This window comes from Odontesthes bonariensis, chromosome 7 (genome assembly GCF_027942865.1).
Source record: "Odontesthes bonariensis isolate fOdoBon6 chromosome 7, fOdoBon6.hap1, whole genome shotgun sequence".
In the NCBI taxonomy this organism is placed as follows: Eukaryota; Metazoa; Chordata; class Actinopteri; order Atheriniformes; family Atherinopsidae; genus Odontesthes; species Odontesthes bonariensis.
In genome coordinates, this window is record NC_134512.1 from 31,317,990 (window position 1) to 31,345,820 (window position 27,831).

The 27,831-nt window shown below is 41.0% G+C and overlaps 1 protein-coding gene and 2 long non-coding RNA genes across 3 annotated transcripts; 1 reads left to right on the top strand and 2 right to left on the bottom strand.

Moving 5' to 3' along the window:
- Positions 1–822: 822 nt before the first annotated feature.
- Positions 823–11,034, bottom strand: gtse1 (G-2 and S-phase expressed 1). Its single transcript, XM_075471095.1, has 12 exons — positions 10,966–11,034; positions 10,623–10,662; positions 10,470–10,527; positions 8,623–9,235; positions 8,329–8,490; positions 6,109–6,250; positions 4,576–4,935; positions 4,416–4,470; positions 4,000–4,212; positions 3,656–3,866; positions 2,737–2,859; positions 823–1,117 (listed from the first exon to the last, which is right to left on the bottom strand). Exons 2-12 carry the CDS (start codon positions 10,642–10,644, stop codon positions 1,031–1,033), a joined length of 2,046 nt encoding a protein of 681 aa, XP_075327210.1. The 5' UTR covers positions 10,645–10,662; positions 10,966–11,034; the 3' UTR covers positions 823–1,030.
- A 3,101-nt stretch (positions 11,035–14,135) lies between these two features.
- LOC142384356 (uncharacterized) lies at positions 14,136–17,077 on the top strand. Its single transcript, XR_012770052.1, has 3 exons — positions 14,136–14,438; positions 15,323–15,385; positions 15,517–17,077. It is a non-coding gene; the product is annotated as an uncharacterized LOC142384356 (long non-coding RNA).
- A 416-nt stretch (positions 17,078–17,493) lies between these two features.
- On the bottom strand, positions 17,494–18,980 carry LOC142384357 (uncharacterized). Its single transcript, XR_012770053.1, has 3 exons — positions 18,680–18,980; positions 17,733–17,795; positions 17,494–17,601 (listed from the first exon to the last, which is right to left on the bottom strand). It is a non-coding gene; the product is annotated as an uncharacterized LOC142384357 (long non-coding RNA).
- Positions 18,981–27,831: the final 8,851 nt, after the last annotated feature.

The following is a 27,831-nucleotide window of genomic DNA, read 5'->3' on the forward strand; positions in this document are numbered from 1 at the left end:
TCCTAGTACCCAGGCTCCGCCCTCGCAGTGACGCAACACCTTCGGCTCTGCTACACTTACTCAGGCAAACTGCTCATTCAGGTGGATTCGAGTTCCCGAAAAAATGGGAGCTCCACCCACTTTGTCGGGAAGCAATCAACTTTGAGCAGCACCAACGGCCCAGGGTAGAGGCGTGTTCAAGGTAGTGACGTGGTTGAACTGCCGCTCAACCCATGGATTGTACACGGAAGCGCTTCATTCAATATCAACATGGAGCAGCGTCAAGCTTTTGACACTGCTGTAGATGCTGTAATGAAAGTGTTCGACGGGAGATTCTCGTTAAAAATCGAGCAAAGAACAGCCCTTGAATCATTTCTTGACAGGAAAGACGTTTTCGCCTTGCTCCCTACTGGCTTTGGTAAGAGTTTAATCTACCAGTTAGCCCCGCTGGTAGCTAAATCATACGTCAGAGGAAAGAGTGGTGTGATTGGCTTAAGCTTAGGCACAGCCTTTTCTGGCCACAACCAGTAGCAACCCGAGGGAGGCGGGTTGACCAGGCCATTTCGAATCGTATTCGTTATGGTCTTGGTCAGACCAGAATCTCGAAGAGATTTGAAAGTCTATGTTAATCAGGCTACTATCCTAGCACTTACCCTGTACTTCCCTACCCCCTCTACTGCCATTTCTCTTTCTGTACTTCCCTCTATGCCTTCTTTTACAGAGTGCCTTTTAAATGGGCCTATGGAATATTTATGACGGGAATCAGCAGCACATGAACAAACAAACAAACAAACTTGAATGATTACAGTAGTAACAAACAACATTTATTCAGACAATAAAAGCAGAAACTTGAAGACAAATAGAAATTACAATCATGCGCAGAAAAGTAACGCAACCTCAGATTATTTTCATCAATTAAAACTTAATACTATGTTCCAGTACAGCCTTCTCAGATAACTCATGAAATCAGTCGGGAATTATCTGCTTCTGAAGACAGAAACCTGCTGAGTCCAGTTAACTGCAGAGATCCGGGACACCTTTGGGTTGTCAGTTAAAAGGACAGGTTGATGAGTGGAGCATTATTCTCCCTCTTGTCATCTGGACTCCACTTGATAAGTGGGGAGCTCAAGTCGATCAGCTGCCAAAACAAAACGAAGCAGTTGAAAGCTTAGTTTTTCATAGTGCCATGAAATTGTCACGACAAAACAAGAATATTTCTCAGCTGTTGTCATAGCGTTCAGGTTTCCCAATAGATTTTGAAACTAAAGCCTCGTTTCAACTATGCAGTGGTCGGTTCAGAACGGTTCGCTTATTTCAGTGTTTCCACTATCACGAAAGCGTACCGGTCCCATGGATCCCGTTACCATTTTTGTAACCCTTCTGTTTGGGGTACCTAGCACACAGAACCGGTTCCAGGCTCTGCTCTCCGTTGTTGGTGAGGAAGCTGTGCAGCGGGAGCTCGATGGCGCTGTGCGAAACCAAAAAGTTTTCCAGCTGATTGCCGCAAAAATGGCAGAGAGTGGTTTCAACCGGACCGCGAGCCGGTGTGGCATTAAGCTGAAGAAGCTTGGAGGTGGTTCGAAATTATGGATGTTATTTGTTATTTAGTGTTATTTGCCATTTACGCTTCGGCACGCACTCCGCCCACCCCTGAGGGTCCCCTTTGTACAGTGGGAACGCAAGCTGACCCCAAAGCGACCCGACTAGGGCTGCAACGATTCGTCAACGTTGTCGACAAAAACCAACAATAGAAATAGTCGACAATGAATTCCATTGTCGACTATTGTCGGCAGACGTGTTTTTCCAACAGTTAATTACAATCTCTGCCGAGAGTCGCACATGCACAATGTAACGGTAACATACACAGAAATGGCGGCGTCCAACACAGTCGCTACGCGTAGCAAAACTTCTAAAGTTTGGGAGCATTTTAGCCTGAATACGGCGAATAAAAAGAGTACTTGCAAGGTTTTGCTCGAACATTTAAAGAGAAAGCACGTTGGGTAGTTGAACGAAACGTAGTCTGACTCGCCTCAGTAACATTCAAGCCAATACGTTTTGATTTTGATTTACATTTTATAATGGACAGAGGTTTATTTATTTATGGATTTATGTCCATACTGACCGAGCACTGTGCCTAATTGGTTTTAGATAGGACCTTTTTATTTACTTATTGTATGAATCAGCAGCAAAGTAGAATAAAAGATGCATTTTTCATTGAAGTACCCCTCTTTCCTGTGTTTATTATCATTTGCCACATAATTAAAGCAACTTCATGCTAAATAAAAAAAAAAAAAAAAATTATCCGATTAGTCGACGAATCGTTTCAATAGTCGGTGACTAGTCGACTATTAAAATAGTCGTTAGTTGCAGCCCTAGACCCGACCCGTACCGGTCTGCATAGTGGAAACGAGGCTCAAGGAAGGCTGTGGAATATGAAGCAGGACATGTAAGGTCTCGCTCTGTCATCAAAGGAAGGGGTTGTGCAGTAAAAACCTATAACCGACAACATTCTTCACTAATACAACAGATTTTGATGGGAAAACGATTTTCTGCTTATTTGTACATTAGTTGCTACAGTTTCTAACATTAACCCAGTTTTCAGGTCTTTCACACACTATACATATAATTAACCCCTTAAAATGTTCATATATATGAACTAAAACAAGATACTAGATAAATTAACATGATATAACTAAATAAAATTATTATATTGACAAAACACAAACAATCGGATGTACCAAGATGGAAGTATGTTACCTGAGTTGTGGTGCTGCTTTTATTACTGTTGCGGATCAAGTCAGGGGTGTTGGTCAGGTCTATGAGCAATTTCTCTTGGGGCTGTAGAGGCTGTAGAGGGGCTGGAAGATCCAGAAGAAGAACCTGAGGAGAAAAGATAGACTGAGCAATCCAGATCTGCCAGGTTTTCTTAAATGATTAAACCGGTCAGACTGCCTGGCCAAAGATGGTTCATATATGTACTGTGGATGAAGTAAATAAAGCTATTATGAGACACATCAGAATGTGACAGTAGAATTAAATAAACAAAATACATACTTTTCAAAAGATCATTTGTCAAACACTTCAGTCCATGAAACAACTGCAGCTGTCATACCATTGAAATGCCACAGGATACTCCAAACTGTTTACATTCATTAAAGTCCTAATGGCACAAGGTTGCTACAGTGTTTCTGATACTTTTCCACTAGCTCGGCACGGTTTGCCACGGCTCGGTTTGGTTGTGTTTCCATTACAAACGAGTACACTTCGTGCCTCCTCGACGTCGTAACACGGCTGCGCGTGTTGCTGCTCACCCTGTGGCTTTTTGTCGCACAGAAGGCAAGAGAAGAGAGCCAGAGAAGACTCCTGGCCGCCAGACAAAACAGTATTGAAAAGTACCGGAGAGTTTTGTTACGAGCTTCAAAAAGACGACGTTTGGAGGTAAGCTAACGGTTGCTAACGCTAGCTTTTATGATCCGCGTTATGACGCTTCCAGCGACGACACTCATCGCCCAATCAGTGGAAGGCAGTCGGCTGACGTCAACCAGGGCTGAAGTGATACCAAAAGTCTACCCGGTTGCAGGTACGGCGTGCTAGTGGAAACACGCAATAGCGCGCTGAGCCGAGCCGAGCCGAGCCGAAGCGAGCTAGTGGAAAAGCGCCATAAGTGACCCCTGACCTCTTGTGTCTTGCTTGAGCTCTCCTCGGTAGTCTCCAGTTCGATCAGGTTTGTGGCGTCTGTCTGTCCACCAAGGTCCATGTTCTCGGTTTGACTGGGCTCTTTAGTGTTTGAGGATGGGGTGGTAAGGGGCTCCTCCTCCTCCAGACAGAAGGGCTGAATATCAGGGAGATGAATAGGCTGCTTCTCCTTGGTTTCATTTGGAATGGGGCTACAAAATAAACAAATGAAATAACGGTGTCAACAGTACAGTGATATCTTTGCATGTGCTGCCACGGTAGCAACCAGGTGGTCTGCAGCAGGACTGCCCTCCCATTCATTTCAAGCAGTTTGAAGCTTCTGACCTGCAAATGTACCGTGTCTTTGCTGAAGTGGGAGTAGTGTCGGTGACAGCTGGCGGCCTAAAAGTCGGGGTTTGGTTGGTGAGAGCAGGAATGGCAGACGTCCTGCGCTTAACCGGGGTCGGGAGGGCAGAAGGGCGCCGTGCCCTCACCTGCAAAGACTTGCAGCTGCTCAAAGATGGCGTCGGAGTTCCAGCAGATTGCTTGTGTGGAAGACTACAGAAGGGAAATGCGTTTACTGATGAGTACGTTTATCGGCAGCCTTAACTATAAAGTTTCACCCCTGTTTTAGACCCAAGACACACGGAGCAAAGGTCAGCATAAATGTTGGAAAAGATTTTCATTGAAATAGATGTGAGCTTCTTAAAACACGATGTGCTGTGATGGTGTGGTGTACAGGTGTGTGGGACATCATCTACCCGTCTGTGCTGCCGGTGGACATTAGCCTCTTTGGTTTCAACACCTTTGAAACATCTGGGGATGACATAAATTTTTTTTTTTTTTAAAACAGCATGAGTGACAGATGGATGTATCAGAGAATAAAATATATAAATATACAACTTGATTTTGTTTTCTCACCCTCTACGTGGCAGCCTGCTGTGCTGGGTGTTGGCAGAACCACAGCCTCAGGTTTGGGTTTGGCCTTCAATCCACTCTGCATCTGGCCAGAGGTTGTGGTGGGGATTCTCTCTAAAAGTCTTTTTGGGGGTGTTGGTTGAAAGAGTGCGGCCTCAGCTCTCTTCAGTGGCATGGACTTAGTGGCTTTGATACGCTCCGTTTCACACATCTTCTTGGCTTGGGCGGACAGCGAACGTCGACCAGCAGTGGAGGACACTGGCTCAGCAGAAGTGTACACGGTGGAGCGACGAGGTCTGCTGTGATTGGCTGGTCTGCCAGTGGAGTTGCTACAAGTCCGGTTCAGAGAGGAGTTAAGTTTACCTGAATGGAGACAAAATACCAGCACTGAAGCACATTCTGATGACAACAAGAGTGGCAGAGTAGATTTCTGCCAGTTTATCAACTGTAGGGCTGCACGATAATGATTATCACGATTATTTTGAGCAATATTGATATCACGATTATTTGTTGATTTTAACCAAAACAAATTGTATTGTCACATAGGCTTATTTTAACTGCTTTCACATCCATATTGTGCTACATTCCTGGTATTGTACAAATATGTGAAACAAAATAAAATAGGTCCTCTTATTCACCAAAACGTTTCTGAAGACGTTCGTTGTGTTGCTTTGTGGCGCCAACACAACCGTACGGCACTCTTTGCATATCACCTTTTCTTGTGTTGTGTCACTCGCCTTGAACCCAAAATGCTTCCACACTATGGATGACGATCCGGTTCTCGGGACAAGCTCCTCGGCCTCGCCCTCTGCCACGTTAGACATTTTTTGTTTTCTCTGTTAAGATTGTTTATAGCTTATTAGACCGACTGCTACCTGTTGTGGTATGTTCGCCACGTTACTTTGTCCTCTGTAACTAGTGTCTACATCTAGAAACTAAACTGTGCGGTGCAGGGAGCAACTCTGATTGGCTCATTGAGGCATGTGATCAGACAGTGGTTTACGGAGCGCTAGAGTGGCTTTAAAAAAAAAAAAAAAAAAAAACACCAGAGAGGGTTGAAGCGGAGGATCTTTGAAAACACTTTTAATATGGAGCGTTCTATGGACGGAATGACGCATTTTAAATATCGCTCGATCACGCGAATTTGATCGTGGGAAGCCAATATCGTTATCGTGATTAAAATTCGATATACTGTGCAGCCCTAATCAACTGGTTTGTGAACCACTGCCTTTTTTTGGCCAGTTAGTAGCTTTCCATGAGTGAGCTGGAGTTAGTTTTCAATCCAATTCAGTTTATTTATATATCACCAAAACACAACAAATGTCATCTCAGGGCACTTCAATGAATGCCCCGATAAATGTCAACTCTTTATAAAAAGAAAAAACATCTTAAGGGCGAATAAAAACTTTTCTTATAAAATTTAGCCATTTCTATCCACTTATGTCAAACTTCATGCGCATCAAATAATTTTTAAAAGAAACATGACTACTGTGTGGTTGATGCAGGTTTCCTGTAAGCTCATATCACTTAGCATACCTTTAGCAGGGGACATGGACAGGCTGGAGTTGAAGCTGGACACAGAGGATGAAGACGAGGATGTGTTCTTCCTGTCAGTCATCCTCCTGCTTTCAAGAGCTGGAGCTTTCACACCTGAGAGATTTCTTACTCCAACACCCTTCTGGGGGAAAATAAGAAATAAAATACCAAGTAATACCAACACCATGTCAGGGTGGTTATGATGAAGGAGAAAAGAGACTGCCTACAGAGCTAAAATTTGGTACAAATGCTACAAAAAATGTGGAAATATTGATTTATGGGTGGAAATAAAGTTTGATTTATTTAAACTATAAACTTGAGTTCATAAAATGTCAAGCCAGTCTATCAAATCACTTCCAATTTTAACGCTTCCATGGCACACTCAAAAAGAAATGGTCAAATCAGGCCATGTGTACATCACTGCTGAATGGAGCTGAGCCAATAAATACTTTCAACTAATGCAGAATCATTTGATACAGTACAGAGTGCAAATACCAACCAATGTGTGTATTCCTGATTGAAATGCAAAACTCTAGTTGAAGTAAATGTAGTTTTTTTTCTACAGTGTTAGCGGGACGCAGCCGGAAACAGCCAATCAAGTTGACTTCCTCTGAGTCTGTGACTGGTTGGAATTGTGGCACAAATCTAACGCTGTTCCCGGTTGAGTGAGCGTATTGAGAGAACCGAGCAGAACGTTTACACAGCAAGCGCACTGAAACTTTACCCCCGAGTGCAGGTGTGTAGCAGCGCGCAGGCATGCGAATAAAACAGAGTAAATTATATTGTTGTGTCTTCAGAAAGAGGACCAGACACGAAAATGAATTCTATGTACTCAAAATGATTTTTGTTTGCTCAGATCAAGTTACTCTTTGCGTGAAAATATTTTCTGCTCACAATACAGCTTATACGCTCACAAATGTCAGAAAGTCCCACTACTCGCTCAGGAAAGAGGCACAAATATGACGCTATATGATGTGGCTGTTCAAAGAAATGCAGAAGCAACCACTTTACTGCTCGCACAAGTCCCATGTGTGGATTATGACGCTTTTCCACTAGCTCGGCACGGCTCGGTTTGGTTGTGTTTCCATTAAAAAACGAGTATACTTCTTGCCTCCTTGACGTGGGCGTCGTAAAGGCTCTAGCATGGTTGCCGCGTCTGCTAGCGCGAGCGGTGTTGATGACGTCACGTTTTCGTGCCCGCCATATATAGTGGCGCAAGCAGTGCAAGTCGATGCTCCATTTTTTGCAATTTTCTCCGTCACAGAGGTGGCGCTGCTACGTTAAGGTTACCTCTATTCTACAACCACGAAAGTGGAGAAGAAAACAATGCTGCTGTCAAGAGCAAGAATACTGTAATTAATCATGCTGCTGCAGTTTTCGGATCATTTTAATTTTTTAATTCAGTTAATAGAGGTGAAGGTCTGAAGCCCCCGGCATCAACAGAGTCTCTGCCCTCTTCTTTGCCTTCACGTATCTGTCCCGTAGCTTCTTCCACACATTCGTACAGAACTCTCACTCTTTCCCCAAAGTTCTGTCCATCTCTGTGCACCAGTTTTGGGAGTTTAAGTGCTCCCTGTGCTGTTTCACTGCAGTTTCGTACAGCTGCCTGTACAAACGCACCTCCTGACTGAGCCTGGTCTCACATCGGTCCATCCGGTTTTTCCTTGGTGGCGCCACCAAGTTACAAAAATCTACTGGTGCACGACAATGCGCTGCGCCGTCTTTTCAAGGGAAGCGCCAGGCCTGATACGTCATTTTGACGTCACGGTCCGACACTGCCGTGACTGACGCGTCAACCATGCTAGCGCCTTAACACGGCTGCGCGTGTTGCTGCTCACCCTGTGGCTTTTTGTCGCACAGAAGGCAAGAGAAGAGAGCCAGAGAAGACTCCTGGCCGCCAGACAAAACAGTATTGAAAAGTACCGGAGAGTTTTGTTACGAGCTTCAAAAAGATGACGTTTGGAGGTAAGCTAACGGTTGCTAACACTAGCTTTTATTATCCGCGTTATGACGCTTCCAGTGACGACACTCATCGCCCAATCAGTGGAAGGCAGTCGGCTGACATCACGTCTTAGTAACGCTTCGGCCCGCTTGGAACCAGGGCTGAGGTGATACGGAAAATCGTCCCGGTTGCAGGTACGGCGTGCTAGTGGAAACACGCAATAGTGCGCCGAGCCGAGCCGAAGCGAGCTAGTGGAAAAGCGCCATTAGAGGCGTTACCTTGCTGGGTGGCGCCAGTGTCCGTTTTCCCAAAAGGCTGGAATTGAGGGAGGAGTCACTGATGTCAGAGGCTACGCTCGCTGAATCAGAGAGTAAATCCTCATTCGACTCAGCTCTGTTGGATGGACGAGAGGACGGACTCCGCTTTAGAATCCCTGCCGTCTGGAACAGGAAGTACAAAGGCAGACAGGTCAAATATACTGTACATACATACACACACACACACACACACATTTATTTTTAAATTCAAATGAATGTTGCGTTAGGTGAGACAAAAAAAGGATACGTTCATACTTTGCTTGGTCGTTGCAGTCTGGTTTTGTCCACTATGCTCTTGCTTACTGAACAAGACGCTATTGGAGCAACCGGTCTGCTGGGAAGCACAACAGCAACACCAAGTGAGGCTTTCCCTCGCAGCGATTTCCTTGGCTGAGTTTTGGCTCGACCCACAGGGCTGGAAGTACCGAGTCTGGCTGTGTAGGTTTGGCGGGTGGATGAAGCTGTACTGGAGCTGCTCCCTCTCAGCATGTTGCGCTGAACGGCAGGTGGCAACTGTTTCATGGGACTGTCCTGCACACAGAAGGTCTGTCGTTTGATGGGGCTGAGTGCACTGGGAGTCTGACCCAACATACCCAGTTTGGCCTCAGTGTCCTGGACAAACTCCTCTCTTGCAGAGTAAGCAGTGGCATCGGTGATGTCAGTGTCTTTATTGTGAGGCTCTCCACTCTGGAGCTGGTTGGCTAGTCTGTGGGCTTCCCGACACATAGCTTCCAGCTGGTCACCAGACAATGGGCTCCAGCTTACCCGCACGCCACCAGCGCATTCTTTAAGTTGTGATGCAACGTTAAGGGAAATGCCCTTCTCTTTACGAGTGACTGGACCCACAAACACTTCATCTTCATTGGAGCTGTAAGCACAGAAGTATCATCACTGAGGTCATGGCAGAGAGGAACACAAACTACTCACAACAAAAGTGATCTGGAGAAGTCATTTCAAATATTGAAGAAAGATCAAAGTTTTTTTTTTGGATGAGACACAATGTATTACACTCAAAGTGTAGTTGGCAAAGTACAAAACATATTCTGTGTACTCAATTTAACTGTGTTTTATCACTGGAAGACTGGAGAACACAAATACTAAGCTAATTTTACAGATAAACAATTCTTATCATGAGCCTATGCAACAGACTTTACAACGGTACTGCTGATCAAACGCCCCAAAATACTAAATAAAATAATAATAATACATTGGAACGCCATAAACATCGTGTTTACCCTGTTATTTAGGCTTCATGTGATCCGACTGTATCCTAAATTAATCTGCTGGCAGCAGAGAAAAGCTGTCGTTTGTTGGAAAAACAAATTGATATATGTGTGCCTCAAACATACATCTTATAATAAATATTTTTTCAATCTCAAAAACTTGAGACTACTCCTACACATAACTCATAGATAAAATGACCTAATCTTAAATATGTGTACCATCTTTTAAAGGAAAGGATTAAATTCATACTCCAGTAGCATTACCCCTGGAAAAGTTTTTTATCAAATAAATAAACTGTTTTTGTGTAAAAATAAAGTTGACTGAGGGATTACAATATATTTGACATTATATTTGACATTTGACTTATTTGACTCACTTATGCTGCAATATGTACAATAGTCATACAATAACCAGATTGCACTGTAACTTTTTACTTTTTAAATTTTTTACTTTAACTTTTACTATTTTTATTCTCTTGTATATTATTTAGATATTTTTTATATTTTTTGTGTATCCAAAGCCCAAGAGCTCCTCAAGTAAATTTCATTATGCCTGCATAGGCATATTCTGATTTACACAAACCGTATCCATATCAAAGTTACTTTTGTATAAAATCCAACTGAAACATACCAAGAAAGTCCTACTTTTGCTTATCGGCAGATGCATTAATCACACCAAATTCTTTAATTTAAAAAAATTGATCTGAAGGGATCTGAAACTGAAAAGAGGGAGAGCCGAAATGGAAGAAACCACAACTTTTGGGGGTAAGGATAGCAGACCGTTATTGATGCTTTTTATCTGATTAAAACAAGTCTGTGTACAGGCAGCTTTTATGAATGGGAGTATTGCTTATTTAGAAATGGGAATGCGTGTTTTACCTGGCAGGAGACAGGGAAACATCGAAGTCGAACTTCTCGTCTTGCAGAAAGAACAGATCTGCTCGTGCACAAAAAGCAATAATCCTGGTTTACACAACAGTAAACAGAAACATGGCCAAGATATACATTCAGAGCAAAGGTCAGTCAATTTACCGCTGTTAGCCCGAGAATCCATCCCGGAATTTGCTTCTCGCTGGAAAACAAATTTATACAGATCAGACAGACAATTTCTTTATTCGCTAAAACTCAATTCAATCTTCAATGCCCGAATTATAAAAAACACAATAGTTATACAAGTCCAGAGCTGTCTTTAATGGCCTTGCTAACGTAACGTTAGCCTGCAAGCCCATTTTCACTCAAGCTAAGTCAAACGGTAACGGACATGGGATTTAACCGAAGGAGAGGACCTTAATATTGAATTAATTCTAAGTCTCATGGGACTCAAACGATGCCACCGTTTAAACGTATAAACACAAATATATCCTGAACCTGTTACCTTCTGAATACTTCTTTAGCTCCGCATTCAAACGGCGACACGAAAACAGACCTTACAACAATTCAAATCTGTTGCGCTGCCGACCACGTGACTTAAACGCACTCAGCAACTGGTTGAAAGGGTATGACGACATATTTAAGGGGTTTTGTGGGGCTTGTAGTCCTTGTTAATTTAAACCCAGTGTCTTTATAGGATTTAAATATTATAACATTTTCAAATGATGAAATTGGCCCTTTTCAGAACTTTTTGTTGTTAATTTCCACTTAATATGTAAATATTTATTGAGAATACCGAAGAAAATCAACATTTTAACACATTTCCAAAAACAGTAGGCACTGTGCACGATTCAATTTAGAACAGAATGCATTCTGAGACTTTTTTCCTCCTATTGTCGGAATGGCGGGATGTTTTATTTTCTATAAACATCCAAACCATTCCGACAATTTTTTTAATAGCCTATTAAAGACTATTCTTTTTTTAGAGGAACTCCACAACTTCGGAAACCAACCAGAATAAATTATTATCAATATCCCCTGAAATTTCAAATATCAAAATACAGGTATTAATGTAAATCGGGCGAGTCTGAAACATGTTAGATTAGCCCAATCTCATCTAGAAGGCCCAACGTTCAGACTTTAGTCTGCAATGAAATCCCCCCAAAATGTGTGAATAAAGGCCTCGGTATGCTACTCCGTAGCTATCGGCCAATCCGACTCCGTAGTCACGCAGAGGCTATTATTCCTTTCAAAGTTTTCCGTCGGGATGTCGGATACGCAAGGCAATTCATCAGTAGGCGTCGCTACGCTAGACGACCTAATCTCGCGACGTCTATCGTGAAAGTCGTTGAGAGCCTCGTCATTCCAACTAGAGTCAGCTGCTAAGGTCCGATAAGCCACAGAGAAGTTGGCCACAATGCGGGACCCTTGACGAAGGCCTAATAAGAGGGTGGAAACTTTGTTATTCCGTCCACTCAGCTCAAAAAAAGCTGGATTAGCAGAAAGCCAGGCTTTTCTCGATAGTTCTGGCTAATCTAAGAGTTCTGTTCCACTAACGTGGCTTATTTGAATGCCCGTTGAGTAACCATGGTAACTTATACCGCTGAACTAGCCTGCTCCCGCAACTCATGTCTTGTTTAAAAAACAAACAAAAGAAAAATTTGTGGTTATCATATCACCACTTTCACTGTCTCAGAAAATCAATATCAATCAGTTAGTGCAACTATACAAGTAGTGAGAGGTGGGTAGAGTAGCCAAAAATTCTACTCAAGTAAAAGTACTGTTACTTCAGAATAATATGTATATGTATAATATATATTACTCAAGTAAAAGTAAAAAGTAGTCATCCAAATAATTACTTGAGTAAGAGTAAAAAAGTGCTCGGTGAAAAAACTAGTCAAGTACTGAGTAAATGTTGAGTAACGTCTGATTTATTTGTTAACACAAGCATTCAATCAGACAGACAAAAATACAAAATAATCATCTTTAGGCAAATTAGAGTTGATCCAATTGATAAAATAAATTAAACTTAATTAATTAATTACAAAATAGCTTAAATTAAAATAATCCAGGTAAATGCAAGTACTTCAATAAAAAATAAAAGAGACTTAGGAAATGTTTAAAACATATGTAACCTAAAAAACAAACATTCGCCAATCCACGAAAAAAAAAAAAAAAACGTATTTAGGAAACTTTGAGTTTTTGAATGCTGAAATGTCCTTTTGTTTTGGTTGACAAATAATGTAGCTGCTGTTTCTCACTCTTTGTATGGTAAACATGCTTTCAGTATGAGGCCTGGTCTGTGTCTTCATTTCTGACCGTTGATTCTGACATTTTTCATCTGTTTCTTTGTTTGTTTGCTACGACTGTAAACTGTAAAGCTAACGCGTCCTGCCGCTGAGATTGAGTGTGGTCACGTGACGAGACTGCACGGCTATGTTTGATTGGTGAAACACAGTCAGAGCTATAGAGTAATTTTTCTTTTTACACCACTCTGAACACAGTCACGTGGTAGAACCTTTGGCGGAAGTCTCTCTCTCTATCAAAATAAAACATTAAAATGAGGCGTATGCGGGCGGATAAAAATAATGACACGTAGAATACCAAAGAGGTAAGAAGAAAAGTAACGAGCTCATTGTAGCTTAATGTAGCGGAGTAAGAGGACAGTTTCTTCTTCACAAATCTACTCAAGTAAAAGTAAAAAGTATAGTGATTTAAAACCAGTGTTGTATAGTAACGAAGTAAAACTACTTCACTACTGTACTTAAGTATATTTTGGAATACTTTGTACTTTCCTCGAGTTTAAATTTTTTTGACAACTTTCACTTTTACTTCACTATATTTCCGAACTTAATTGCATACTTTTACTCCAATACATTTTCATTGTTCGGTTTAGTTACTCGTTACAAAAAAAAGAGAGAGAGAGAGAAAAAACCCAACAGTGTTTTGACCCCATGCATGTTATGCCTGCCCAAAGACGTGGAAATTCTATCTTACAGAAACTCCCCTTTTTTAGGTTTTAAGGTAGTTTTACAAAAAAGGTCTTCCTCTATACTGGTTCCATATGAGGGCTGAAATGTCTCTCCCTTAGCCCTGGTTCCTGCAGTTTAAAATGAGGTGACAGAGGAAGGAACCCCCAAAAAGATCCTGTAGCCTATGGAAGCAAATCGTAATCAAAATTCAAATTCAAATGCATTATCAGAAATGCTTTTTCATTTTAAGAATGTGGCTGCATTATTTGACTCATAAATATAATTACTAATCAATCATCCTATTTGCATTTCAATTTTCTTCTTCAAGACTGCTCATTCTTTCACTTAATTCAAATGAAAAGGACAAAGACATTTGAAATTTAATTTTCAAAATATGCCTCAGCAAATAGATACCAAAATTCAATTTGAAATGTAAAAGTTGAAAATTCAAATGCATTATCAGAAATGCTTTTGCATTTTAAGAATGTGGCTGCCTTATTTGACTCATAAATAAAATTACTAATCAATCATCCTATTGCATTTCAATTTTCTTCTTCAAGACTGCACATTCTATGCCATAATCAAAAAGAAAACTAAGCGGACATTGCTTTTTCGTTTTAGTGGTCTGCATGCAAAATACTGCCCACAATTCGATAATGAAAAAGCAATCTGAGCGGCGCAGGAGAGTGACGTCACGCCTGCTGACCGTGCTACCCATCATGTAGGCTACGGTAGGGGGCAGTGTGCATATTTGCTGTACAGTTTAGCTGCCCAGGTGGAGTCAAACAATATATCCATTCTGATGCCGGTGACCGGGTTGAACGGGTCACAGAGAGCTTGGCTGCATACTCTGCCGTCACAGATTCAGAGGTTAGTGCAGCAAGGGCTAGCGCGTCGCGGCTACGACCGGCCATGACTTTCGGGCCGCGGCCATCGCTGAGGGAGCAGCCATTAATGAGGCTGAGACAGACTTTGCGAACAGGAGTCGGGGGATTACCTTTCACAGGTAGGATTCAACATTATTATTGGTTGCATTTTGTCAATAGAATATTATTGTACTGTATTTGTGTCTGCCGGCGAAATCGTAGCCAGCAAACGTTAAACTAGGATATGTTTATAGCAGGTGTTATGCCGAGAAGTGCCCCCCCTGCTGGTCGTACTTTAAGGAGAGTCTGTGATGGAATGATATGATAAAACTACATCATAATTTGTTTACCTAATTGAATTAACAGATGCAAATCTCAATCAGTCCAAATTTGTATATAAAATTAAAATAACCAAATTTCATAGTTTCAGGTTCATTTTTATATCATTTCATCTGGGCTATAATGAGTTGAGATTGTTAATAGAAAATGTATCCAACCGTCTTTCGTGTTGACTACAAAAGTATTAGTCACGGCCCTTACTTTTGAATATATGTCCAATAACATAAAAATAGTTAGGAATAGGAATACTCTAAACTCTACAATTGTCAGATTATCATATTTGTACACGTATTATTAATTTACATGAAGAGATGTGGAAAAAGATGCACGAATGAAACACCATTGTCAGCTCAATATTATTTTTTTTGGATAAATGTAATAATCCACACCTGAAACGGTTTACGCGCGCTCCGTGAATGGGAATGCACTTCTCGGCAGAACACCTCTGTTCACACGGCTATTAGGCCAACGGAAACTTCATAAATCATATATTCCATAACACAGGCTTAGATTACAACTAACACAAGAATGCAACTTTTGAAATAATGCAAATATTACTGTTATAACATTGACCATCACATTTTACTCAGGTTTATTAATGACGTTTATTATGCCTGTATTATTCACATGTAATTCTTTCATCCTAACAAAAGTATTTACCTCATGTCTCATACCCACCCCTCAGATTGTCCGACCGAGAGTTGGTGTTATTCCCTCCATCTTCGGCTTACAGGTTCACCTAATAAGAGTAGGTGTATCATCATAAGGCTATTAGCATTCATAAATTGAAATATTATCAATAACAGGGCGGGGTGAAATACTTATCCCTGTGTGTGTGTGTATTTTTATATATTTTAATATTATGCTTCTTCATTTTAGCCAGAAAAGGGCAGGACTACATGTTCTTCCAGAAAAGCTGAAGAGAGCCTGTCTGTGACCACTCAGGATGACCCAGAAGCTTCAACCTCAAACTCACTAACTCAGCCTAATGATTTGAGTATTTCTTTTTTAAACATCATATCAAAATTACCGTTCTAAATATGTTAAATAGCTACTTCTCAATATTTATACTGGTGGATGTTGTGGACAATGCTTTGTACTACATCGCAGGGTTTGTGGTCCACCAGATTCTGCAAAAGCTGTCCTGTGGTGTGTGCCATGCAAGCTTGGTCAGAGATGCTGTACCTTCATCATTTCATGATAGCTACCACTTTCTAGCCCTGAAAAACAACGGTGTACTAGTGATTCCATCATGTGGCACAGTGAAGGTGCTGAGAGCTGCAGAGTGGGTGATTCGCCAAGCTTCAGCAAAGCTGTAAAGACGGCGACAGTCACGTACATCATCCGGGAGGAGAACGGAGGATGTTTTTCAGCTTGGGGAACACATTGAGGAGACAAAGTTTGGCATCAACAACCATTATTCCAACTTGTTGTCATTGTTTGTGTCTGTGTTTCTGAAAATAAGGCCCCACCACATTGGCAAACTGACCTCTCTTGACCTGCATAAAAGGGAGCATGAGACAAAAACAAGCTCTGCAAAACACTCCTCTTTCAGGGTGTTAGACCCGATTCTTTATATTGGAAGCCTAAGAACCAGTTGGAGCAGTCTTAAGTTAAACAAAGTATTTATTGGAGGTCACAGGTCAAGTATCAGCGCTGGACTTGGAGAGACAGAGTTCTCGCATGAAATCCGTCCGACCAAGTCCCGAGATCTGGAAACATTTCATATTTATGTTCACCCTTATCTCAGAGGTTGTACCTACATTTGACGGCGCATTATTGAATATTTACTCATGCTGTGAGCAGGCCATCCACCGTCTTCATCATGTTCTTTGGATGTGATAAGCGATGTGTGTGTGTGAGTGTTGTTTCAGGCGTGCATCTACTGCACCAGACCTATCTGTCCTAAGAGCCGCTTTATCTGACCCAGTTATTTTATCCCGCTACGTCATCTTAAAGTGTTGGACATACATTTGCGTTGTATGAGCAGAGTGTAACGTACAAACTAGGAACATAGATTATCTAGAGAACTACAGAATATGAATACATAAAGTCTAAGAATAAAGCCAATTTATAACAAGGGCTTTTAGCTCATTTTGTTTTGCTTTAGGTTGATACCATTCAAAATATTTAAACTTGTGTATATACAACTACCTTCTTGTACAGTGTTTTTTATATTCTTTATATTTTATTATAGTATTTCTATTTTTCTAGACTAACTCAGAGAGATCCCTGAACAAGTAGTGCATGTGTCTTGACTGCGGTTCATGCACAATTGGAAATTTAAAAAACATTGTACCTTGAACCTTGATGCTATGGTCATAACAAAGTTATGCTGTGAAGCCAAAAAAGCAAAAATCAAAGATATTTTCTTACATTGTTTTGGCCTTGTGAAATACTTTATTACAGATTTGATAAAGATGTTACATAAAAATCATAACAGCTGTATAGTGTCTTTATTCCTCTTCAATGATACAAAGCTTGTAGTACGTGATTGGAAAATTCGTTAGGTCAACAGCTTGAATGATCTTCAAGTAGTGTGTATACATACGTACTCATTCATTCGTAGGGCACCATAGGCAATCGTCAAATAAATACACATACAAAACAAACATCCTCTACCTTACACTAGAAATATATATATACACATACATATGTACAAAGCTGGATTCTCATTCCATCCGTTCCAAAGTACAAAATTACGACAAGGCTCGAGCTGCCAAAACAGCGGCAGCTGACAACAGGCATCGGTGTCTTATAAATATAGCCTACTGACCAGTCTATCACACACTGTCATTCTGCTGTTAATGTACGGTACCTGTAGTTGGTGTTCTGGCCCTAGTGTGAGTCCCCCCCCCCCCCCCCCCACCAGAAAATGTGCGAGCCCTTGCTGTCATCCTGAGTGGTCACAGACAGGCTCTCTTCAGCTTTTCTGGAAGAACATGTAGTCCTGCCCTTTTCTGGCTAAAATGAAGAAGCATAATATTAAAATATATAAAAATACACACACACACAGGGATAAGTATTTCACCCCGCCCTGTTATTGATAATATTTCAATTTATGAATGCTAATAGCCTTATGATGATACACCTACTCTTATTAGGTGAACCTGTAAGCCGAAGATGGAGGGAATAACACCAACTCTCGGTCGGACAATCTGAGGGGTGGGTATGAGACATGAGGTAAATACTTTTGTTAGGATGAAAGAATTACATGTGAATAATACAGGCATAATAAACGTCATTAATAAACCTGAGTAAAATGTGATGGTCAATGTTATAACAGTAATATTTGCATTATTTCAAAAGTTGCATTCTTGTGTTAGTTGTAATCTAAGCCTGTGTTATGGAATATATGATTTATGAAGTTTCCGTTGGCCTAATAGCCGTGTGAACAGAGGTGTTCTGCCGAGAAGTGCATTCCCATTCACGGAGCGCGCGTAAACCGTTTCAGGTGTGGATTATTACATTTATCCAAAAAAAATAATATTGAGCTGACAATGGTGTTTCATTCGTGCATCTTTTTCCACATCTCTTCATGTAAATTAATAATACGTGTACAAATATGATAATCTGACAATTGTAGAGTTTAGAGTATTCCTATTCCTAACTATTTTTATGTTATTGGACATATATTCAAAAGTAAGGGCCGTGACTAATACTTTTGTAGTCAACACGAAAGACGGTTGGATACATTTTCTATTAACAATCTCAACTCATTATAGCCCAGATGAAATGATATAAAAATTAACCTGAAACTATGAAATTTGGTTATTTTAATTTTATATACAAATTTGGACTGATTGAGATTTGCATCCGTTAATTCAATTAGGTAAACAAATTATGATGTAGTTTTATCATATCATTCCATCACAGACTCTCCTTAAAGTACGACCAGCAGGGGGGGCACTTCTCGGCATAACACCTGCTATAAACATATCCTAGTTTAACGTTTGCTGGCTACGATTTCGCCGGCAGACACAAATACAGTACAATAATATTCTATTGACAAAATGCAACCAATAATAATGTTGAATCCTACCTGTGAAAGGTAATCCCCCGACTCCTGTTCGCAAAGTCTGTCTCAGCCTCATTAATGGCTGCTCCCTCAGCGATGGCCGCGGCCCGAAAGTCATGGCCGGTCGTAGCCGCGACGCGCTAGCCCTTGCTGCACTAACCTCTGAATCTGTGACGGCAGAGTATGCAGCCAAGCTCTCTGTGACCCGTTCAACCCGGTCACCGGCATCAGAATGGATATATTGTTTGACTCCACCTGGGCAGCTAAACTGTACAGCAAATATGCACACTGCCCCCTACCGTAGCCTACATGATGGGTAGCACGGTCAGCAGGCGTGACGTCACTCTCCTGCGCCGCTCAGATTGCTTTTTCATTATCGAATTGTGGGCAGTATTTTGCATGCAGACCACTAAAACGAAAAAGCAATGTCCGCTTAGTTTTCTTTTTGATTATGGCATAGAATGTGCAGTCTTGAAGAAGAAAATTGAAATGCAATAGGATGATTGATTAGTAATTTTATTTATGAGTCAAATAATGCAGCCACATTCTTAAAATGCAAAAGCATTTCTGATAATGCATTTGAATTTTCAACTTTTACATTTCAAATTGAATTTTGGTATCTATTTGCTGAGGCATATTTTGAAAATTAAATTTCAAATGTCTTTGTCCTTTTCATTTGAATTAAGTGAAAGAATGAGCAGTCTTGAAGAAGAAAATTGAAATGCAAATAGGATGTTTGATTAGTAATTATATTTATGAGTCAAATAATGCAGCCACGTTCTTAAAATGAAAAAGCATTTCTGATAATGCATTTGAATTTGAATTTTGATTACGATTTGCTTCCATAGTAGCCAGGTCAACGAGTCTCATTCCTGGTTAAATAAGGGTCATTTATAATAACAATAAGGAAGAAATTCATTAGCGCTACTGTCAATACAGTAGAGTGAATAAATGCTGTATTATTTCTAAGCAGCTTGTATCATACAATTTTATGTCAGCGTTATTGCAATTGCAATTGCAATTGCAGCATGTTTTTCATAAAAATCAGCACTTTTTTTGCAGTCAGTGTATGTATACTTCTGCTGTTTGTTTATTCAATTTAACTGTGACTATGCTGATGGTTTAAGTTGTGACCGACATGCACTGGCCTTATTTAGTCCTTCCCACTATCGAGTCAAAAATATGGTGGAAGCATAAAATGACTGATTTGACTGAAGAATTCTTTAATCGAATGTGGGGAAACTCGAATGTGACGTCATTCGAACGTCTGCACCTGACTGCCGAAGCCAACCGAACGCAGCCTTTTTTTTTTTTTGGTTACCCTTCATTTAACACAAATATTTGCAAATAAACATTACATATAAACTACGTTTGATAAAGCAATCAATTTCAAATGAATCCAGTACCATGTGGATGCATGACGAACAAGCAAACAAGATGGAAAGCAGCTGAAATCACGAGCAGGGCAAATCCGTTACGTCACAGGCGAACGCGGCCGGAAGGACTCATGTGAAGTGATTTCATCCACAATAAAATATCTTTAATAAACTTTGAAATATTTATAATATGCGTACTGGCGTTATTTTTCCTGCCTTTTCTGTTTTATTTATGTTTAAGTTGTGTAGAGTGCGTATTCACCAATTTGATATTTTCTGCCGATGCTGACACCGTGAGTGTGATGGGTATGGCGGCATTGATATACCCCCTAACAGCTATAGTAATATTTCAGGGAGTGACTGGCGAGCACTCTGCCACGCTTCCCCGAGGAGCGTGACATGTTCTCCCCAGATAGGTTGGGTAGAACTAGGGTGGTGATATTTCATCCACCTCTGTCAACATTGGAGAAACCCCTCCTCGAGGTAGCGGGGTGACTGCTGACCACCTTGTCTTGCCACGGTTTGTCGTAGAGCGAGGGAAAAACCCTACGTGACATGAGATTCTCCAGGCACTGGATGGAGCTCATTCGCCAGACCCCTCTTCGATGTACCGTGGTAATTGGGACTACCTCCGCATCGCATGAGGAGAAGTTCTTATCCGATGCGGAGGACGAAGGTCAGCAGCAGCGAAGCAAAATATTTTCAAAAACAAAATGCCGCATCTGGCGCCCTTGCGGGTGGTTGCAGAACACATCTGTCAGCCAACTGCCTTTGTGTCAAGGACCTCTGCTATCTGCTCTGTAATGCATCGATCACCCGCAAGCAACACTCACTTAATTAATAACACCAGTCTTATTAGCCTTTGGAAACACTGAACTTAGCCTGTCATTTCAGCCATTTAAAAGGCCAATTCAACGCCAAAGGCTCCTCCGTGTTTACATCAACAACGGCCCAGCTTCACGAACATCACCCCCGTGGAGCTAAGCAGCAGTCATTATTACACTTCTTTCAAAAATTACAGTATTTCGGTTAAGAACTCACAAAGTCCTCATATATGAAGGAGGTGGGTGGATGCACAACACATCTGTCAGCCAACTGCCTTTGTGTCAAGTCAGACACTGACACAGTTCCTGTACAACATATAAACACTTTTCTTTCACACCTTTTTTTCACTTCATACTTGGATTTAAACAACAACATCAGCTGGTTACAGTCACCAAACAATCATGGTAGTAAACTCTAAAACGCCTGTTTAAATAATGCGACTCTTTCACCACATGGACGCCATTTTCTCGGTTGCCCTGGTTACGTGTAAACAAACACGTTCCAACGAAACGTCGTCACTTTCCGGTTGGCTTTAGAAAATCACTCCCCTTGGTTAGGATAACTTATGAAATAAACATTAGTGTTAGAAAACAAGCGCGGTTAAGGCTTCATAAAAAAAAGTGGAATAAATCGAAATATGGACGCCATGTTTTCCCTTCGCATGCAGTTACTCTTAACAACCACTAGAGGCCTATTTACATTTTTTTCCAACCAAAGTATAGGCTGTATCTGCGTCTATGGCTATCACGATCACCCCATAGATACATTATGTAGAGAAGCAAAATTTCTCCAAAGCGATGCTTGTTTATTGAGAATGAGGAGTTGTCGTCATAGTACAGAGCCCCGCCCCTATCCGCCATGTTGGCAGAATGCTAGCGAGAAAACGCCGTTCTCTCCGTTCGTTTACATTGTACGCGTGTGTTTTTAAATCAGTAAGTGTAAACAGTACGGAATTGCAAGAACATGCCTGGAAATCAATGCTGTGTGAAGAACTGTTCCAGTACCTCACACAATACGTTTGGGAAACATAGGAACAACGAAATACGTTATTTTAGGTTTCCTAAATGGATGCAGCATCAGGGAGAGCAGGTGTCTGACCTGCTGCAGGGAGCTCGTAAGGATCAATATTTTGGATGCTGGACAGTTTCTCCAAATACCGCTGCTTTGCGCTTGTAATAAGCTTGTCCCTGTAAGGACCCTTTTCTTTCGCCTTATCTCTCTGCATTGCTTTGCTTTCTTTCTTTCTTTTGTATTAGTCTCTGCCCTGCCGAAATGACAAATGCGGGAAGATATCCGTTAAGTTAATGGCGTTGCCCCTGGCAACCAATAGATTCTTCTGCCAACATGGCCGACCAGCCGACCGGAGTCACGTGACTCCTCATTCTCAATATAAATCCAAGTCATAATAACTATGATTTGTGTGGATAAATGCGAGGACAGAAAGGTGAGCTTGAGCAGCCTGCTACAACACTTTTGTACCCTTTTCTTTAATTTTAAATGACTAACCTTGATAATAAAGCAATATTTTACGTAGTATTATACCTATATGATATATAACTACTCCTAGAAGTATAATTTTTTCAAAAACATACTCAAGTAAATGTAACGGAGTAAATGTAACTCGTTACTATCCACGTCTGCAAGTAGTGAACATGAAATTAAATGAAAAAGAACATGGAATTCATTCAAATTAATTGATACCTTATCACATCTCTATCCCACATTTCACATTTCACAAACTTTTGAAGTAAGGTGTATATAGCATAGGCAGAATTTTGGTAATGTAATGAGAGGTCAGGTGTAGAGGTCATCTTAAGGAATTTAAAGTGCTCGTCATACTTTATTATAGATTATAGATTATTATAGCCATAAAAGGCACATATTGCATCAAATTGCCAAGTCTTAACACATGTATATCCATCCAACATTTCTCTTATTCTGCAGGAGAGTTCAATGGTGTCCTGCTTGGGGACAGAAGCTATGCATGCTGGCCGTACCTCCTCATGCCATATCCTGATCCAGAAACAAGGGCACAGATAGAAATGACCTTTGGCCAAATCAAATACAGGTTAATTTCTTAAAGTTCTCAGGCACCATGGCTGACTTCTGACAGAGCTATCTTAAATTTTATAGTATACTCCATATTTTATACGTTTTGTCTTGTGGACAACTTTTCAGGCTCAAGTCTTTTCTTGCTTGAGTCCCTGGAGGTTCCAGTGCCTGAAAGGACTCAGTTTCTCCTGACACAGTGAGGGACCTGTACAGGGACACATATTTCCATTGATCCTTATTGTTGTGACCTTTGAGTCAGAACTTCTTTTCATAATTTAGCATTGACACAGTAGCAGTTTAAGTCAGAGCAAGTGTAAGAAGGCTAAATGGACAGAGATGATTTATAACTTTCCACACGTTAGGTCATGGCACCCCACTGTGAATATAAATGTATAAACTAATTTCTAACACTTTGCATGAACCGTACAATAATGACACACGTAGCAACTAACTTGTTTTGGATGCTTTGTTTAGGCCATTGGCGACTAATTTTTCCCTCTATAATTAATCAATCTGACACACTTACCTTGTTTTGATTGGTCATTAAATGTATTGATTGATTAGGAGTTTAGTAAAATAAAGAAAAACCTTCAACTTTGACAAGCTTATTATGTTTTCTTTGAGCAATAACTCAATTGCTGACAGTTTTGTATTGAAGTATTTATTGATCCAGATGTTTTCCTTTTCTCACACGGCTTGTTTCATTCTCACCATCTAGAAAACAATTACAGAAAAGAAAGCGAAAGTTAACAAGATGGGAGACGACAATCGTTCTGTTTTGCAAAAATAACGGAGACCTTGCTGAGCTTATCTCAAAAGTCAAGAAGGAATTGCTTGCAGTGACAAGAGGATAAGTTTCTCAGCAAAAAAGGTGTGTGTTTGAGTTTTCTATCTATAACAAGAAACCTTGAATTAGCTTCTGTGGGTGCCATACCATGCACAGGACAAGTGGAATTTGTTAAATTATTTTTGACAGGCCAACGAAGAGAAGCCCAAAACAAAGAAACAGGAAGATCTGAAATTGGATCATGAAGCCTTGGAGCAGAAATTCAAGCCAAAGATTGCGCTGCACAGTAATCAGATAGCATTATTCATATGCACCATGGATGAAAAACCTTTTTTTAGTATGTGTGTGCCTACCCTTTTCACACAGCTCCAGCTAAAAAGGGATGAGCTGTACAAGTCGTTCGCCACCAATATTGAGAGCTATCAGTGCAAAGCAGAACTGGGGAACGTAATGCTGGAGAAGAAGCTGCAGGCCCTGACGGACAGCATGGAGAAGAAGCGGGCTCAGCTCCACTCTGTGCTCTCAGCCTCTAACATGGACCACACTGCCCTCAGTGGGGTCACAAGCAAAGCTGAGGTGCTGTCTTAGATTCACATCTGTGTGCTCTGTGTTTTGCAAGTGCGTATTTTTTGTCATGTTTCCATAAGATATTCACAGAAACGTGCTTTCGCTTACAGGAAAATGTTGAGTCCTTAAAATCTGCAATGAAGAACTTGGAATATAAAAGAAATTTCATTTCTAAGGTGAGTCATTAATTCAAGTCATGAAACATCTGCCGTGCATTTGTTAAGGTGATAACCTGACGCCATGACAATGATCCAATTGAGTTTTGATATGAAAGTGAAACCAGCGTGTATCCTGCAGGCCCGTAGAGATGTGCAGCTGACGACTGCAGCAAAGGAAAGAGCTCTCTGTGTTCCCTTCAAAAAGCTCCTGCCATGACAGAAGTCTTGTTCTGAAACACAATTTTGGACATTTTTGAAATCTTGGGCATTTATTGCTAATCTTACTGCTATTGCATCGCATCTCATCAGACTTATACACGTTTCTGTGATTTACCTTTGATATGAATGTGGTTCAGTAATAAAGAAAAACTAACATGTAACAATGATTTCTGTTCCTCTCTATTATGATTAGAAATCCTATGACAGTGCAGAGGTGGAAAGAGTACAAAAATATTTTACTCAAGTACAAGTACTGTTACTCTGTTGAAATTGTACTCAAGTACAAGTATATTTACCAGTCAAAAAATCTACTCAAGTAAAAGTAAAAAGTAAATAATTTAAAATGTACTTTGAGTAAAAGTAAAAAGTTACTTTTTCACAATCTGTGTTTTCTGCCTCTACTGTGAAGCCCACATGGGACATCGAAAGCCCACCTGGCAAATTCCCATTGTCATTGTGACACAGCACACAGTGTTCACTGCACACAACAAAATTGCATTTAAACCTCACTCATGCAAGGGAGCAGCCCCAAATGGCGCCCCAAGGCAGCAGTGCAGTGAGACGGTACCATGCTCAGGGAAATGTCTATGTATTTTCCCCTCCTCGCCCAATACAGCCTCGAAATATGACCCACTACAGTAACAGTGATACAAAAAACCAAAAAACACTAAAAGGTACTTTAGATCTGGATTCATGCTGCCTTCCAGAGGAAAAGAGCAGTAATTACAAAAGTGGTAAAGTTGTGATATTAAACGCTGTCGTGGCTTCATAATAAGTCTTTTAAGGATAATCATTTTACTCTCAAAAATTGATTTCATAGACCAAACATAACACACGAAAAACCCCTGTTCCCAGGGGCGAACACTTTCTGCAAACATTTCTTTTCTTGATCACATGAATTACAGTAGTTTTTATGCTCTGTTGTGTTCCATCCATCCATTTTCTATACCAGCTTCATCCAACTCAGAGTCAAGCTGGAGTTACAGTTGACGCGTCGCTCTCGGTGGTGGCGGACCGTGACGTCAAAATGACGTTTCAGGCATGGTAACCTTCACGTAGCAGCGCCACCTCTGTGACGGAGAAAATTGCAACTACTGGCGCATCGACTTGCGCCACTATATATTGCTGGCACAAAATCGTGACGTCATCAACACCACTCGCGCTAACAGACGCGGCAACCATGCTAGAGCCTTCACAGAGGGGCTGGAGCCTATAGGCTCTAGCATGGTTGCCGCGACGAAAGTTGAGAAGAAAACAATGAAGAGCAGAAACACTGTCATTAATTATACTGCTGCAGTATTCGGATAATTAAAATTTTTGAATCCAGTTAAAAGAGGTGAAGGTCTGAAGCCCCCGGTATCACCACTTCGAGTCTCTGCCCTCTTCTTTGCCTTCACGTATCTGTCCGGTAGCTTCTTCCACACATTCTTACAGAACTCTCCCTCTTTCCCCAAAGTTCTGCCAATCTCTGTCCACCAGTTTTGGGAGTTTACGTGCTCCCTGTGCTGTTTCACTGCAGTTTCGTACAGGTGCCTGTACAAACGCACCTCCTGACTGAGCCTGGCCTCAAATTTGTCCATCTGGTTTGTCGTTCTCGGCACAGCCAAGTTACAAAAATTGACTGGTGCACGACAGCGCGCTGCGCCGTCTTTTCAAGGAAAGCGCCAGGCCTGAAACGTCATTTTGACGTCACGGTGCGACACCGCCGTGACAGACGCGGCAACTGTAACTCCAGCTTATCCCAGCTGTCATTGGGCGAGAGGCAGGGTACAGTCTGGACAGGTCGCCAGTGTCAGGGTGCGGGTTGGCAGGACACGGATGCGGTGTTCTGTTATTGTATTTTAGTTAGTATGTTTTTGCATGTTCAATTCATTGTTTCATTTTGTTAGCAAGGGCTGTTTTGCCACCTCAGGATTAGGATACCTTATCACACAGAGGGATCAATACATTTGAAAATATATCAATAAATTTTACAAGAAACGTTCAGGGCGCTGTAGCAGAAGTTTCCAAAAGGAAAAAAGAATATATATATATACTGTATATACATATATATATGTAACAAGGGTTAATTTGGCTTGTGTATAATTCCACAAAATTATTGTTTTAATTGTTTTTATGGCATTTATAAGATTAGTCAGGTGGAACTTTTCTTTTCTTTTTCTGTCTCTGTACATTCTTTTATGGGGGAGCAACGTTTATGACAAAAGACACGGTCCCGCCAAAACTCTTCCTCTCTTTTGTGATGTTCGGTGAGGAAAGGTGAGCTCCCATTTTGTCACTTATATTTGTCATTTTATTTTGTCCATGTTGCTCCATGTTTTACTTATTTGTGCTAATGTTTGCGTCATTGTAATCGTCCTCTCTTTTGTGATGTTCGGTGAGGAAAGGTTGGAAAATAAAAAGACCTTCGAAAGAGCAGCAGTGTGGTCTCCATCCATTAACCATTAAAAACACAATGCAGAGGTTTCATACCGGTTACATACATACACATATATATGAGCCATTTTATTTGTATGACTGAGAATTCCTTTTCTTCTTTAAGCCATTTAAACATAGCTAACACATTTATACATGACATTTAAAAGGATTAGTAGTGTAACAACTTTGAGTGAAGATTTTACAGGGTTGTATGTTGTTACAGGTAACTCATTCAACATCTGTAGCAGAAAACTATTTTAGTTGAAGTTACAAACATGTATATGTATACTTCTATTCATACAGTCACCTGCCTGAAACAGAAAGTACAACGAGCAGTTGTACAATCGATTGTACAACAGTTTCACAATCGCTTGGCGCTATTATCTCTCTACCTTCGTATCACTACGGGCTGTGTAAACCATGCACACCGAAGTGCAGACTGTCGGCAGGTGGCTGTACGAATTGATATGAAGGTAGAGAGAAAATAGCGCCAAGCGATTGTGAGGTCTGACTTTTTCTGTTGAACGATTTTGTGATGCAAATGTTTTACTCTTTTGAACGCATATTGTTTTGAGAAGCAAAACGCTTTATTTTTTAAACCCCAGCCAACTAGCCGGACTACCTTCGTCAACGCCAAAACGAGGCTGGAACTCGGCTCGCAGGACACAGCAGGGGGTAAGAAAATGTTAATAAATGATATTGCTAATATGCAGGGGCGAGGCTAGGGTATTTTTACTGGTGCCAAGGCACCACCGTGAGATAGCTCGGCAACCC